The sequence below is a fragment of the Epinephelus fuscoguttatus genome, linkage group LG15 (assembly GCF_011397635.1).
Source record: "Epinephelus fuscoguttatus linkage group LG15, E.fuscoguttatus.final_Chr_v1".
Classification (NCBI taxonomy): domain Eukaryota; kingdom Metazoa; phylum Chordata; class Actinopteri; order Perciformes; family Serranidae; genus Epinephelus; species Epinephelus fuscoguttatus.
The window spans coordinates 13860201-13875450 of NC_064766.1; the positions used below are offsets into that span (position 1 = coordinate 13860201).

Genomic DNA, 15250 nt, shown 5'->3' on the forward strand with positions numbered 1-15250 from the left:
ATGAAATGATTTCCAGTTACTCCCTGAAAGCACCAGTCTCCATCTTTACTCAGTTGAAAACAGGTATACAAAGTTGTTTTAAAGTTTGTAAATTTCGAAATCTCGCCAGGCAAAGTAATTGCTGACTCATCGGTACAATAACAAAAAAAATGCCCCTGATGACTCTATAAACAGGCAGTACTTGTGAATGTGTGTCTGTTGTTTGTGTTTAGGTGGATGATGTCAGGGCTGAACCATCACACCAGTGCACAGTAGTGCAGCACACAGCTAACTACTAACAGACCTTAATAAAACCACATTCAGTGTGATACCATTTGAAGCTTCAGGGAAAATATCCAGTTAATTCACCTCAAGAGTCTCATCTTTATAGATACTGATGTCAACTCTTTCTGAGCTGGTGCATTTACAGGCCAGCTGTCCCATAAAAGTTACACTCACACTACGTATAACACATTTAATAAGAGATGATGTCATTTGTAAAGTCATGGCCTTGAGAACTAGACCTACCTTTTAGCAAAAAAGGAAATCTGAGACCCTGCTGAATAAAATAAATTAGACTTATTTAAATTATAAGCCACAGCTTTGACTTGTAGAGCACACCTGTGTGTTCATATTTGTGCCTGAGCAGGGAGCTGCCCTTCTGGAAGACTTTGGAGCAAAGGTCACAGGGGTAGACGCCGTTTTCCAGCCGTCGCTTCTTCATCAGTGCAGCTGAGTCGGAGTCGTTCTGCTCCTCCACTGTGGAGACGCCGTCGGAGCTGCTGTCCGGCCTCTTCTCCTGTTGCTAATGGGAGTGAAAGACATTTATCAATGTGGTAAAACAGTTTAATGCTACGCGTCAGGCGGAGGCAATAATCAGGCAGTGATCGCTGTCTGAGAGATCTTGATGGTGAATGTTAATGTGTTCCTTTGATGGAGTTGTTGAGCTGCTCTGTGGTCAGAGCAATGGTAGAACACATAAGAGAAATCAAAATGGAGAAAATATATTCTGGCAATCTTAATGTTTAGCACTACCAACCTTATGGCCGTTCAGTACGACAGTCTTTGCTCCAGTAGCGTTGCCAGCTGTAGTGGCGTAGGTGTAGGTGAGCTGGGGGATGAGGATGGTGCGCTTCGTTGAGGTGTTGAGGGCACCCAGACAGCCCACCGTGCCCTGACCAGCGATGGCCACCAATGTGGGCAGCTGTGCAGCAGTGACGATGTTGACAGGTCTTCCGGTCTGAGGCGTGGTGACGTAGATGGTTCGACCCCCCAGCTGCTCCTTCCTCAGGCAGGTCAGGTTCAGGGGCTGCTCCTGCTGCTTGGCAGGAGGTGTGGTCCTTGCCAACGCCGCTGCTATGTCTTTAGGGAGGGAGAGGTCAAGCGGCTCGGCCTGGGAGTCTGGAGCATCTGGGTCCTCTGGCTCGCTTTTCACGATGACGAGGTCCCTGGTGCTGACGCCGAGTGATGAAGAGTCTGACGGGGAAGCGCTGTCAGATTCTGATGAGGCTTTGTGTGATGTTTCCTGGGAGCTGTCTTCCTCTGCATCTCCGTTCTGATTCGACACGTCCTCTGAACTGGACTTTGTAGTTTCAGTCTTTTTGGAAACTGCAGTAGCAGCGCTGCCGCATTTGCCCACATTTTTCCCAGAGTTCATCTTGGCAAACCACTTTCTGACCACATCCACTGGAATACTGACAGACTCTGAGATCTTTGCCAGTTCTTCCTCACTGGGGTTGGCATTGGAGGCAAAGTAAGTCTTGAGGAGTGAGAGGAGGTCGTCCACAGGTGGCTCTTCCAGCGTCACCCCCGCCTCGCTTAGCAGGGCAGCGAAGGAGGGGTCTAAAGCGGCAGAGTCAACAGCCTCCCCATTGGCTGCTTTGCGGTGCTGGAGGAGGTGTAACGCCTCCAGGTTGTCAGGACAGTCATCGCATAGTAAACACGTACTGGTGCTGCTGACTTTTGGCATCTGAGCTGTTTGGGCGACTGGAGTTCTAACAGTTTCCATTTCTGTCTGCGTGGCTGCCTCTGTCTCCATGTCTGTGATGGCCACTGATTCTGGCTCTGTCTTTACAATAGAGAGGTCAGCCACCTCTGGGGTCAGGGGTTTATCTGTCTTGGTGGGGGTGGGGGCTGCAGCAGTGGTGACAGTGGGAGGGGGAGCTGGATTGTTTTTGGCAACAAGTGGTGCAGGCTGGGTGGTGGCAGTGGTGGCAGCTGCAGGGCTAATGCTGTAGTTGATGATGATCTTTGTGGTGCCATCGTGGTCCACAAAGGCGGGAAGGCTGATGATCTGCTGCTGGGGCTGCTGGACAACAATTCCCTGCTTCCCCTGCGTCACCACCCCATTAGCTGTACCCAGCACCTGCCGGAGCACGTTTCCGTCCATCGCCACTTTAAGCACGTTCTGCAAGTCATTCAAGTTGATGCTGATGGGTGACATGAGGCCGACTGTTGGTACGACCATAGCCACACCCTGGGGCAGGGTTGCAGCTGGAACAACAGCTGGCTGTGCCGTGCCTCCGTTGACCACTCCGTTGGCACCGGCTGATGTTGCCGTTGCCGCCATCGCAGGCTTGCACTCATATTCCACAGGTTCAGATTTGATCTGGGTGACGGGGAGCTGCTCCTGCAGGGGCTTGCTTTCAGTCTTCTCTTTAAGGACCATGCGGGCGGGAGCAATTACGACTGGCGTGGTCTGGGTGGAAGGTGGGGGTTTGATCGACGTTGGAGGGACGCCATTGGGGGGCGCTGCACCCACGCACTTCTTACTGCTGATGTGGGAGCTGTAGGAGCCTGAGTGGGAGAATCGCTTCTTGCAGTTTGAGCATTCATACGGTTTCTCACCTAAGAGGGGGACACAGAGGGAAAACAAAGTGTTAAAGAGGCAGTTCAATCCCATCTTCAATTAGGATAAGCTTAATTAAAAATGCTTCTGATTTCTCTTCTGTGTAAGTTGAAGTTGTCAGTGGGAATGGGTATGGAACCTTTTTTGATACTGGCAAAAAATGTCTGTAGCACAGAGTATGACAAACTAATTAAGTACCAAATATCTCTTAAAGTGTATAGGTAAACTTATTCTAAGGTAATGAAAACATAATGATTGTTATTTTCAAGAGATTATAAACTAATGAAAATATAAGAATAACATATTATTTCTGCCAGTAGATGTCTTTGAATCCTACACACTGGACCTCTAAGTGTCTGGTCAGATTTTCTGTCTTGTTTAAGTGGAAAAATGTTTTGCTTTTACTTAAAATTATGAACTAAATGTTGATTGCACGGTGTGATAGCTACAGTATTTAATGTTTAGATTGGTTCCCTGTAAGCCTCAATTTTGCAATGCAATTCTGTCTGGGATTGGGTACCATCTGCCGGGAAAATACAGCACAAAGGCAGAGAGAGGATAGCGCTTTTGTTTGCCCAGGTAACTTTCCCCAGCGGCGGAAATGGCTGCACAACCGCATTAACTGTGTAAGCTGAGGTTGTTGTAATGCTCTGAAGAAAACGCAACGCGACAACCAAGTGAAAACAAAACTTTTCTTGACAATATACTGCTGCACAAGTCAACAACACAACAAAATCCCGATGCCCGTGCACCGAGCACTGTTTGTATACACACAAAGTAGGACTCCCGTCTTGCAGGTATCAGTTGTCCTGTGCACACGGTGCAGCAAGCGGCCCGCTAGTTTCACGGCAGCGTCGGGAATATCACGGTCCCGCCTTGTCTGGGTCACGATCAGGATGCATTTCTTTGTGTTTGGCTGCGATGTTAACTTCAGTCTCAGCGCGTTCATCGTGTTGCAAAGAGACCGTGTGTTTGAGAGGAGGGTGGTGGGGAGCGGTTGTTAATGCGGCGCAGCCTTTAGCTTAGCGTGCAGCCCTGCTCGCTTCCCCCCAGCCGCCGCCGCCACCGCCTCTGGTGTCTCCCTCCTGGGACAGAAGCCAAACCTGATCCCGGTGATGTGACGCTCTCCGCAGGTAGACCGGTGGATCTGCCCGCAGTCAGACACGAGGTGGTTGCACACAGTGGCGCCTCCTATGAGATCATGGCAGCTGTAGGCTAAGTGTGCCTGAACTTTACGGTCTAAAAACGAGCAACACAAACAGGCACACACAACTTTCCGGTAGCTGCCGCTACGTCCATGCGGTTACCTGCTGTCGCATTCATGTGGTGTCGGAACAATCGGAAATATGAGTTTCCGAATGGGGAGATTCACGGGAACGCCCCCTCAGGTCGGAACAACAACCATAGAGCTGCTGCATTCACGTGATCCTCGGGTGTTCCCATTTCCCCTGTTGGGAAGTCGTTCTTTTGACTTTGTAGACAAGTCAAAGGCAACACGAACAACATGAACGATACATAGAAGATGTGTTGTGTTTCATTACTCAGAGCGTTTAACGTCCCGGTGAAGATTCATGTTGTTATCAAAGCATGGTGAAACAGTTTGAAATGTCCCACACTTACTGCTGCACCATAACATTCCCTACAACCACTGAAATGTGTCTTAATCCTTGCTATCAGCGTTGGTGTTAATATATAACTTTTCTAACTGGTCTAGGTCACGCTACATGGACAATTACTAACACTCACAACATAATACCATATTACAAGCTACATAGTAGTAATATGTAATATGTGAACTATTCTCCCAGGCCTATGGTTAATTAATGTTGGTGTGTGTGTGTGTGTGTGTGTGTGTGTGTGTGTGTGTGTGTGTGTACAGCACTTTGAGTTTACATGTAATGAAATGTGCTATATAAATTTAATTGCCATTAATAAAAGTTTCACATCAACCATGCAATTACTTTTGTCAGCCATGTTTCTGTGTGATATGACATCTACTCGGCAAGTCATGTACCACTGAACTGTACATGTACACTGTAGTTGAGGGGGCATTCATGTGAATTTTCCCAGTGGGGAACTCATTTTTACAATTATTCTGACACCACATGAATGCATGGACTGTAACAGCTGAGAAAGGTGGTAAAAATTTTGGTACAAGACCTGCTGGCTATGACGTCATGAATGCATAAACACAATAAACACAGAGTAAATGTTTTGTTGATGGTGAGTTCACATTATTGCATATCAGTTTGTGCTAACACGTAATTTGTATGGTATTACGGTGTAAACCATTAGCTGCTGTCCAAGAAGAGTGACCTAGATTTGTTACAAAATGTATTTATTAGCTATAACTGCAATAACAAGTCAGATAAAGCAATATTTTAGTGATTTCAGGAAACGTACTGGTGCAGAAAAAGCTACTTAAGTGTTGCTTAAATGCTCTGAGCAGTAAAAAAAAACATCCTCTTTGTAGCATATATATTGTTTCCACGTAACGACTTAAAAGCTCATCAACATATCAAAGTCGAAAGAACGACTTCTCAACTGTGTGAATGGGACCATCAGCTGTTCTGACAATAACACCACTCAACAGTAGGGGGAGAAAAGTTCTGTTTTCAATTCAGTCTTTGATCACATAGTTCCAGATTTCAATCAAAATAGGCCTTGTTAAGATCTTGTACTAATGTTTGCGTTTGTACAATTTATCATTTAAGAACTTCTTCTTCTTATGGCTTTTTTTATGAAATGAAAAAAATGTGATTAGTAGAATTCTACTATACTTCTCGAAATAAAGTATCGAAATATGTTTTGTATTGTGATCATATACCAAAACTCAGGTGTTGTACTCTAGTATTAAAATATTTTAACCCATACCTGAGCCATAGTTGCCAGTTTCAGTGAAATTCAGTCGCCAGTCGTCCCTTATTTTGTATTTTAAAAGACAACTTAAATTCAAAATTAACCAAAGAGCCCAAAAAAAATCCATCCACCCATCCATTTTCTAACCGCTTATCCTCGTGAGGGTCGCGGGGGGGCTGGAGCCTATCCCACCTGACATCGGGCGAGAGGCAGGGTACACCCTGGACAGGTCGCCAGACTATCGCAGGGCTGACACATAGAGACAGACAACCATTCACGCTTACATTCACATTTAGAGTCACCAATTAACCTAGCCCCAATCTGCATGTCTTTGGACCAGAGAGAACCCACACTGACACGGGGAGAACATGCAAACTCCACACAGCAGGGCTCCCACGCCTGGGATCAAACCGGGAACCCTCTTGCTGTGAGGCAACAGTGCTAACCACCACACCACCATGCCGCCCCAGAGCCCACAATATTTTGGAAAACCTTACATAACAGAGCAGAATGATTTGATTAAATGATTAAAATTCTCATGCCAAAACAAGCAGAGCCATAATGAGCTTATGATGAGTGTGTAGATTTGATGATGACTATAAATCACCTGCAGACACAGTGATTACAGATATTAAATAAGCGCTACAAAACAGGAGTGGCCTGGGGTTTTGAACAAAAGATTGGACTACCAGGGTGTGGTCTGTGTGTGTGTGTGTGTGTGTGTGTGTGTGTGTGTGTGAGTGTGTGTGTGTGAGTGAATGAGTGAGAGCAGCGGTTGTCACGGCAACAGCTCACCGCTGTGAATGCGCAGGTGCTCCTTCAGGTGGTGCTTGTATTTGAAGGCCTTGGAACATTCGGTACACTTGAACTTGCGGGTCCCACCTGTTGCTGCTGATCCAACTGTGGACTGGGAAACGTGACGCTGAGACAAAGAAATACAAGGAAAGAATGAACAATGAGGAAGGTGACGAGAAGCTGCAGAATAATGTGGCCATAAACACAAATAAGTAAGAGGTGTTAGTTTTTCTATTGTTAGCATGAGCTGTTCAGTATTCATGGAAGCCAAGTATCAAATATAAAGCTTTGACCTTTTTAAAAAAACAAATTAAAGATTTCCATTTTTTCACGTTTTACTGTAGGTCAAAGGGTTAAAAGGAACATTGATTATCTATGCAGAGGTTTGAGTTTATGACTGAATCTGCAGAGGCTCTGATGTTACCTGCTCCCTGGTGCCCCTGTGGTGGCTCATGTGCCTCTCCAGCTGCGAGCGGTAGGTGAAGGTGTAGCTGCAGTGCGAGCAGCTGTAGTTGTCCTCGCTGGTCTCGTGGCGATACTTGATGTGCTCCTTCAGCGAGGCGTTGCGCTTATAGCCCCGGGAGCAGTAGGGGCAAGTGTGCAACTGGGAGAAGGAGTCTGGTGTGCCTGTGACAGGGGGGAGGTACATGGAGGACGATGCTTAAATTCTGCCATCTTTCATCCGACTTACTCATTTGTAGTGCCTGACTGTCCCATATAATGATAGGCAGAGTGTATTTTGTGTTGTTGCCACCACACCAGCCTGGAATCACTAGTTTTATTACAGGTTTACATCTCTCACAGTATTGCTGTGAGTTGGTGTGTAAATGTTACCATTTTCATCAGCGCCTCCGGTCTCTGCCGGACTCTGCTCATCCTCAGGGGCTTCAGGATAGATGACGGCGGTGTCTCCCTGCTGGAGAATCTCGTCCACTAGAGTATCCTCTTCCTCTTCTGAAATGCACTCCTCCTTCACTAAAAAGACACACATAAACAAGGTTTCAGATCTAAGCGGGTTGATGGACTTATTGATCAGTGATGAAAAATATCCATCTAACTGATGCTATAGATATTTACAAAACTGTCTGTGTTGCACAGACTGAATCAGCAGCTGAATATGATGTTGTTTCACAACAGCACCACTAGAGAGCGCCACAGGGATTCTTAATTCCATTTGATGGGTTCTACCTCTATTAAACCAATTTATATTTGTAAAATCAAAGCCTGGAGAGCACAAATTTCTAAAACACTTCAGAATAACATTTTTGGACCTTGGCTCTGAGAAACGGTTTCTAATGTTATTTTTTTAAATTCTACCTACCATACTGTTCATGTTATAAAAGTATTGTTTATAATATCATCATCATGGAGCTGTGAGAAAATATGAAGTCACAAGAACAGAGTAAACATTTAGATTCAGGAGTCGATTTTAAAACTCGTACAAGAGAAGCCAAAACTCATCTTAAGGGCACAAGTAGTCACTGAACTTTCTCCGATTCAAAGATGAGACAGGTGAAAGGAACATCAACTAAAACCACTCCAATGATTCAGCTGTTGTGACTCATCTCGACCCCATTTTTGTACAAAACCAAGTGCAAACGATTTCAAAACAACACAAGGAAATATCCCACTAAAACCACAGCTTGTTCCCCTGACCTTTTCAAGTGCAAAATTACTTAGTAGGCTAAGGTTAAAAGAAAAATTCCAAAACTGCTGGTCATGTAATAGCTGCACTGTGCAGAGAGCCATGACCTCTCTGATATTCACTGAGAAACCTTCCATCCTGCTGATACTGTAATGTTTTCTTTCTGAAAAGCAGAGATAAAAACCAGCTTCAATTTATAACTTGTATACAGCGACAGTCAGCTTATCTGATCGGGTGAACTCTCCTGATGATGTCTAAGTTCACATGGAACAGCTGGCTGCTGTAATAGAAACTGCATGTGTTTTCCTGTAACTATAAGGAGCCTTATTTGACGGCTGGACTTCATTCTAATGTGACAGTGAGGAGGAAAGTGAAACAGCAGTATGACGCAGTCAGTTTTCACCCAATACTTCCTCTCGTTAAACACAGTATTTAAATTAAGCTTGAGTAAGAGACTCTCAGACACACTGACATGAGCGCATAAGGTCGCAAACTCATATAAAAGTGTTATCACCAACCACAAGCTTAATGTCTGAGCTTTTTCAACAGCGACTGTGCGCAATAAGACACGAACACGTTTGGCATACAGGCTGGAAATTGCTGTTATTACTTGCCATGACATTACAGTGATATTTGGATGTTTACAGAGCAGAGAGGGAGGGCAGGCTTTTATCACATTTACCTTTTGTACAATCAATGTGTAAAATTGATCATATCAAGATCATAATAATAATAATCACTGATACAAGCAACAGATGAATAAGAAAGGTCAAAGTGGCCGAAGAGAAAAAAGAAAAAAAAATGTCAGTGTAGGATCACAGGCTTTATTCTGAAAATGAACTGCAGCTGTAAGACTAAAGACTGTGAAGCATTCTCAGTGTTTCCCTTATTTTGTACGTCCATACAAGATTACAGTTTAACTGGATAGCCCTACTCTGATATCAACTTTAAGATTTTAGTTGACACAATGGTAGATAAACAGTCTATAAAGGGTTAATGCCTGTATTAAAGCAACTTAGTACTACAGATTAGAGACAGATTTTTCAAACAGTGGGCAAAATCAAGGCAGCAAAGGCAGCAGAGACATCTTGATGCGTATGTCTCGTTTCCACGCAGTTTTGTTTTGAGTCTGTACTTCCATATATTTTACGGAGTGTGCCCCTAGTGTTCAACACAAGGAAATGCATCTCTTTACTGATGAATAAAAACGCCACCACAGAAATGGCAGAAAAAGTAACTTTTGTTTATTTATTTGTTAATTTTGCTGTCCAATCTCTGTAATATGCACATGGAGCAGTACACAGTCAAAGAAGTACCAATAATGTGTGACGACAAAGAAGTGAGGAGGTTGGCCTGCACTCTTTAAGTTACACAGCTAGCATGCTACCAGTGTTAGCTAGCTAAATATGCCGTTGAACTTGTCATTAAGAAAAAAATGTATAAACAGAGCTAAACATTCAGCAATCTGTCAGCTGATTTGCTTTAAGCTAACTTCCTGTGGCACAGTGCATATGGTAAATCCGAAATCTGCTGTAGGAGTTCAGTTTTTTCAGTGTACTCAAGGCAAATTCTGGACTGGAAAAAAACTGAAGGAGTTCTGAAACACATTGGAGATCACAGAAGTTCTAATAGAAATGAAAAGACGTCCGGTCGACTCGCATATGTGCACAGATCTATGCGGGAACAAAGCTCCAAAAACATACATTTCCCATTATACAACTAGATAGCATCTTTTATTCAACACCCCGCCTCTCAGGTTTAAAGGCAAGTAAGGCAAGAACCAAGGCAACATGATTTTGTCTTTGTAGTGTAGTAGCAAGATTTATTTGTCTCACAGCTGTTTTGCTTTTCTCCGTGCGTCTTATCATATTCATTTGCTGTTTATTCTCTTGTTTTTGTCTCAAAATATTTCGCTCTTGCTTGTAAAGCACCTAATAACATTGTTTTGAAAGGTGCTGTATAAATAAATGTTCTTCCCATTCTTATCACGAGCAGACACAGAGTCCACGTCACTAATTGGTCTGAACAGCATTTCATCACTTGTAGCCGATGATGCCTGTCACCTTGTTAAAGCTCTGCTGTTGCCTTATATAATAATCTGTGTAAAAACAGTGGTAAAGTATCTGGGGCAGACACGTTACCTCACTTTCTGCATGTAAAAACATTGATAAGAATAAGCAGTGAGGTAAAACTGCGACCAGCGTTGCCATGGAGATCAGGCATTTGAAATGCAGGCAGGACCGGTGCCAAAGGCCACGCCTCTTCCTGCTGAGCCTTGTCAGGGACAGGTGCAGCTGTGTGTGTGTGTGTGTGTGTGTGTGTGTGTGTGTGTGTGTGTGTGTGTGTGAAGAGGTGGGACCAGGCCAAGCCCTGTTAAGCTTCGTTTTAAACACACAGATCTCTGCTTCCCATGATCTCATCCAAAAGCTTTCCAAGTCTCGCTTTCCCCCTCTGAGACACACTCATCTAACTTTCATCATGCTTCTCTCTCTCTTTACTCATCCCTCAGTGTCTTATTACCTCCTTCCTTCTCTCCCTTACCTTACTTGTTTGTCACTTCTCTACTCTTTGTCCTCATCACTGCCTTTTTTTTTTTTTGCGGTTTCTCTCCTTCTCTCCAGTCTCTCCCAGAATACGTCCACACTAACAGCGCGTCTACACCGCAGCAGCTTCAGTGCTGTCTGGGTCTACACAAAATGTGTTCTGGCACAGCACTGAGTGTGCATGAGCCAGCTAAATTGAAAAAGCACCCTTTTCTCTCTGTTTTAGCCTCCGCACTGAGCCAGCATATTTGACACCTACAAAGAAAAAGCTTTTTGACAGTGAATCAATGGGAAAAGTTAAGGGGACAGCTTTCTGACGACCCTCTGTAATCACTCTCTTTGAATGTTGATAGAGCTGATCACACACTGCAGGTGTTGTCAACTTGCATGTAGTGTAGGTTGACTTGGTTGCACTTTTAGTGATCATAAAACTGACTGACTGATGTTTCACTGCAGCAGAACGAAGGTTTGACCAGCTACGGAATCACCTAGTGTGTCTCATTCCTTACAGGTATTAAAGGCTGCAACTTATGATTATTTTCATATTGATAAATCTTTTGGTCTTTGAAATGTTCAAAAAACATACTGAACATTTTTCCTATAGCCGCAGGTGACGTCTTCACATTGTTGTTTTTGTTTGACCCACAGATATTCAGTTTACAATCACACAAACAGTGATGTTGCTAGGTGCAGGTCCTGCGTCCTGAAATCATAGACACAGTGGTGTGTCTTCACTTCATGTGACAGAAACCACCAGGAGTGAAACTAATGTTATTCTTACTGTCATATTGTCTGTGATGTGTCTGCTTTTGTGCCTGCACTCTGCACAGATCTGACGCCTGCCCCCCCGTCACCCACCCTAATCCCTGCCACCCTGCTGCCTGGAAAATGGCGGCGGTGTCTGAGGCGTGGCACAAGGGTCCCTGGGGACTACCAGTAGACAATAACCTTATTATTAAGGTTCATAAAATACAACTAAATTTAAGGATTATGTAAGATATTACTAGACATTCCTGCAATCTTACATCACATCTGCTGTGACATTAGATGCTGTATTCACTCATGTCAGTGCTTTACCATCCAGGGGACACACCCTATTTTTTCCCCTGATAATGCTACACTGTGATAACGTGACTGGACCACTGATCAAATCTGTACTGACTCATGTCGATGATGGCCCAATGATGCAACCTGTCCAGGGGGACATGTTGGGTTGAAAAAATATTTTCACTGGAGGCCGCCATTTCCTACCACCTGCCACCATAGTCTCAATGAGTGAAAGGAAAAAATGAAAAACTCCTTCAAAACGAAAGAGAAAAAGTCTATTTCTCAAAATTTATACAGTAGCTTTTTGATTTTTTTATAGAGTATCACAATCATATATCACATTTGATTCACTTGATAGTGAGTAGATGATTTTGGTCCTCTCTGTACTCAATGCCAGATCTGACATTTGCATAATTTTTTGTACATGGACAATGTATAAAGATATATATACTATATAGCTAGGTGTCAATGGATTTTGTAAACAAAGCTTTAAGATTTGGGTTTTTATTTGTTTAATTTTCAGATACAGTGGTGTAGTGGTAGTTGATGAGGTGGGTGTACTACTAAGTGGACAGGCAGGTTAGCGTGGAGGAAGTGGGTATACTCTCCTATATATTACAATGGCTTTTTGGCTGATAGGTGGGTATACTGGAAATGGACAGAAAAAGAAGTGGGCATACCCCGTATACCTGAGTATACCCTCCACTACACCACTGCAGTTTTCAACATACATAAACATACCCATAAATAAAACAACAAAACATCAAACACAAGTTTAACACTACAATGTAATAATGTTTGCCATCAGAAAATCAGAAGTAGGCTGAAGAAGACGAGATGAAGTTGTTTTCCTTCTGATGTGTGGTTTTCAAAATGATTCAGGTTTGGTATGGATGTAATCTCACTTATTCCATCTTCCTCTACACCCTCCTCTGTCCTCCTGTCTTTTGCTAAGTTTCCTTCCCTCCATCACTCTTTTACCCTTCCGTCCTAACCCCCACTCCTTATCAGGCATTTCTCTTTCCTCTCTCCGTTTTCGTCTCTAACTTTCCCTCCATCTGTCTCTGCACCTTCATCTTTTCTTTCAATCCTCTCCTTTGCCTTTCTTGGATTCTGCCCCTCCTTGTTTGCCTCATTCCCTCCATCATCCCCCCCCCCCCCCTTCACTGATACACCTCTCTGCATATTTTCCCACCACACTCTACAATTACACTTCATGCCTCGCAAAAAGCTACGCAGTAATGACGACCAGAACCCTGCAACACACACATGTGGGATATCAGAATGGAATGAAAACAGGAAATCATGTGGTGCACACGCACACACACACACACACACACACACACACACACACGCACACATACACACTCAATGGGACATATTTGCACAACCTGGCTCACACACATATTATTCACGAGCACAAGCACCCGCTACACAGAGCACTGCACTCGTATACCTTGCCAGAACCTGTCACTGTGAGTCCGTGGTGAATTTATAAGGCAGGATGGATTGGAGCTGCAGTGCGGCCCAGACTGCAGGGGGAGTAGCAGACACTAATCTCTCACCAGAGGACCAATTCAACACCAGCTGCTCTCCCTGCTTTCTCCTCTTGCCTCAGACAGGGAGGAAAGAAAGGAGCGAAAGACAGACAATCCAAAAATATCACGCGAAGCCTTTGAAGGGTTCCCAACGTGGCTCTGCAGCCCTGCAACATTTCATGACTTTTCCATGACTTCCCTCCAACACTGTCGGAGCTCGCACACACACTAAGGACGTTACTCCTTCCTGGATTGTTAATGTTTTTCTAAAGGAGTGAGACGGCTGGTTTTTACTGCAGGTGCAGCTGTAAAACAACAGGTAATGCGATGAACGCGTGACTCAAGTCAAATACATTATAGCACGGTCTTATACCAGGACCTCAAAGAAGTGATCCGATTTCCTCAACTTCCCTGTCCAGACTACACCTTTATAAATTCAGCATGTTGCTCTGTATATTATGTAGTTTTCTATCCTACATTATTGCCACCTGATGGTAAGAATCAAAGGTTGGAAAGCACAGCATTCAGACAATAAATGAAGTATACTTCTCTGCTCAGCACTACATATTGTACTCAATTTTGCACCAAATATGCTGCAAGCCACACTGACGATAAACAGTAAAAAGCCCATACAGCACCCCAAAACAGCTGCTTTCTTATTAAGTCACACACGTCTACTTAATACAAACAGCCAGGTTTAAGTTCCTGCTGACATCCTCCTGAGAAAGTTGTAGCTGCACCAGCACTGTTCTGATACTGGCCTCTGTGGCAGGCAAAACCAAACACATTCTTCCTACTGAAATGAATGGCAAGTGAAGAGATCTGCAACTGATCAGTGTCACAGGAAGTGTAAGAAGAGCATGCACATAATAGGAGCAGAGATGCATCAAGAAAAATATGTGACTGTGTGTTGTGCCCCCTGCTGCTAACCAGCAGTGTCTGTGTGTGTTAAACTGGTCTGAGTGTGGGATGGGCTGGTAATCAGGGCTTTATGGTGGCACCTGGGCCCAGTGCTCCCAGATTATAAATTGAGGCTCTGTCAGTCATTCTCCTTCTCCCTCTGTGCCAGACAGGCACCTTCTCCAGTGATGTATCAGCCTTGGTTAGTCCTTGGTTCCCCTTTGATTATTTTGTGCACTCTACAATGTTCCCACACTACAATGATCATCCATGCATTCACATCCAACTCTTTGTGTTCTTTTCATTATGATTGCAAATTCAGTTACTTTTGTTAAATAAATTGCTTTGCTTAATCCTCGTGTCTACCTCATATTTGTCATGTCCCAAGAGCCAGGCTCTGACACTGTGCATAATGCAATTAAAACACATCTTTATCGTTTGTTATCATCGATCTTACACATAATTTCACATAAAAGCATTTTGTGATGGTTTGTGTTATTGTTCACTGGCGCATGGTTAATATGCTCTGTTCTTTTTAACACTGGATGTGTTGATAATGTGCTAACTGGCTAACTAGCATCAAGACAGTCTTCCAGTTTCCTTTTTTGCATGACAATTACAGACGACCACCATCTGCTGGTGTGGAGAGTTGTTTCCTCTCACACAGGTGCAGAACATTCGTGCTGGTTGGCTGTCGGCTGTAGTCTTTTCAGTGTGATCATGTGCAACTTTCTGGCCAAGACAGAGCGACATCAGGCGACGAAGCAGAGGGCCTTTGGCGCCGCCTGTTCTCTTAAGTTGGTTTGCTGTTTCTAGGCCTTAAGACCATGATATGTTCTGAACTGGACATTTTACAGGTAAGAAAAACAAATGCAATAATAACACTGTTTCTTATGTTACCTAAAACAAATTCTCTGCATCTCTGTGTTGTAATTTCTTGTTACTTGTCAGCCATAGTCTGCCAGCAATATAGGCCGTGCTGATGTGAAGCTGTGTGCACTGTCCTACCTCCCAAAAAGAGGATGAGGCCTAAGAACTTAGAGAAGTTAGTCCAAAAAAGTCAAAGAAACGATGCCAATATCAAGGTTTACTGAAC

General features: G+C 43.9%; 1 protein-coding gene across 4 annotated transcripts in view; it reads right to left on the reverse strand.

Moving 5' to 3' along the window:
- LOC125901646 (zinc finger E-box-binding homeobox 1-like) overlaps positions 1-15250 on the reverse strand; it is a 74069-nt gene that overhangs the window by 4741 nt on the left and 54078 nt on the right. For 3 of the 4 annotated variants that reach the window (XM_049597413.1, XM_049597415.1, XM_049597414.1), the window contains exons 3-7: positions 7316-7456; positions 6906-7108; positions 6482-6608; positions 1019-2826; positions 601-784 (exon numbers count right to left, since the gene is read on the reverse strand). In XM_049597413.1, the coding sequence (XP_049453370.1) occupies positions 601-784; positions 1019-2826; positions 6482-6608; positions 6906-7108; positions 7316-7456 (2463 nt within the window). Of the gene's footprint in view, positions 1-600; positions 785-1018; positions 2827-3601; positions 4658-6481; positions 6609-6905; positions 7109-7315; positions 7457-15250 lie in introns of those variants that run through there. The other variant, XM_049597416.1, reaches the window with a different exon arrangement.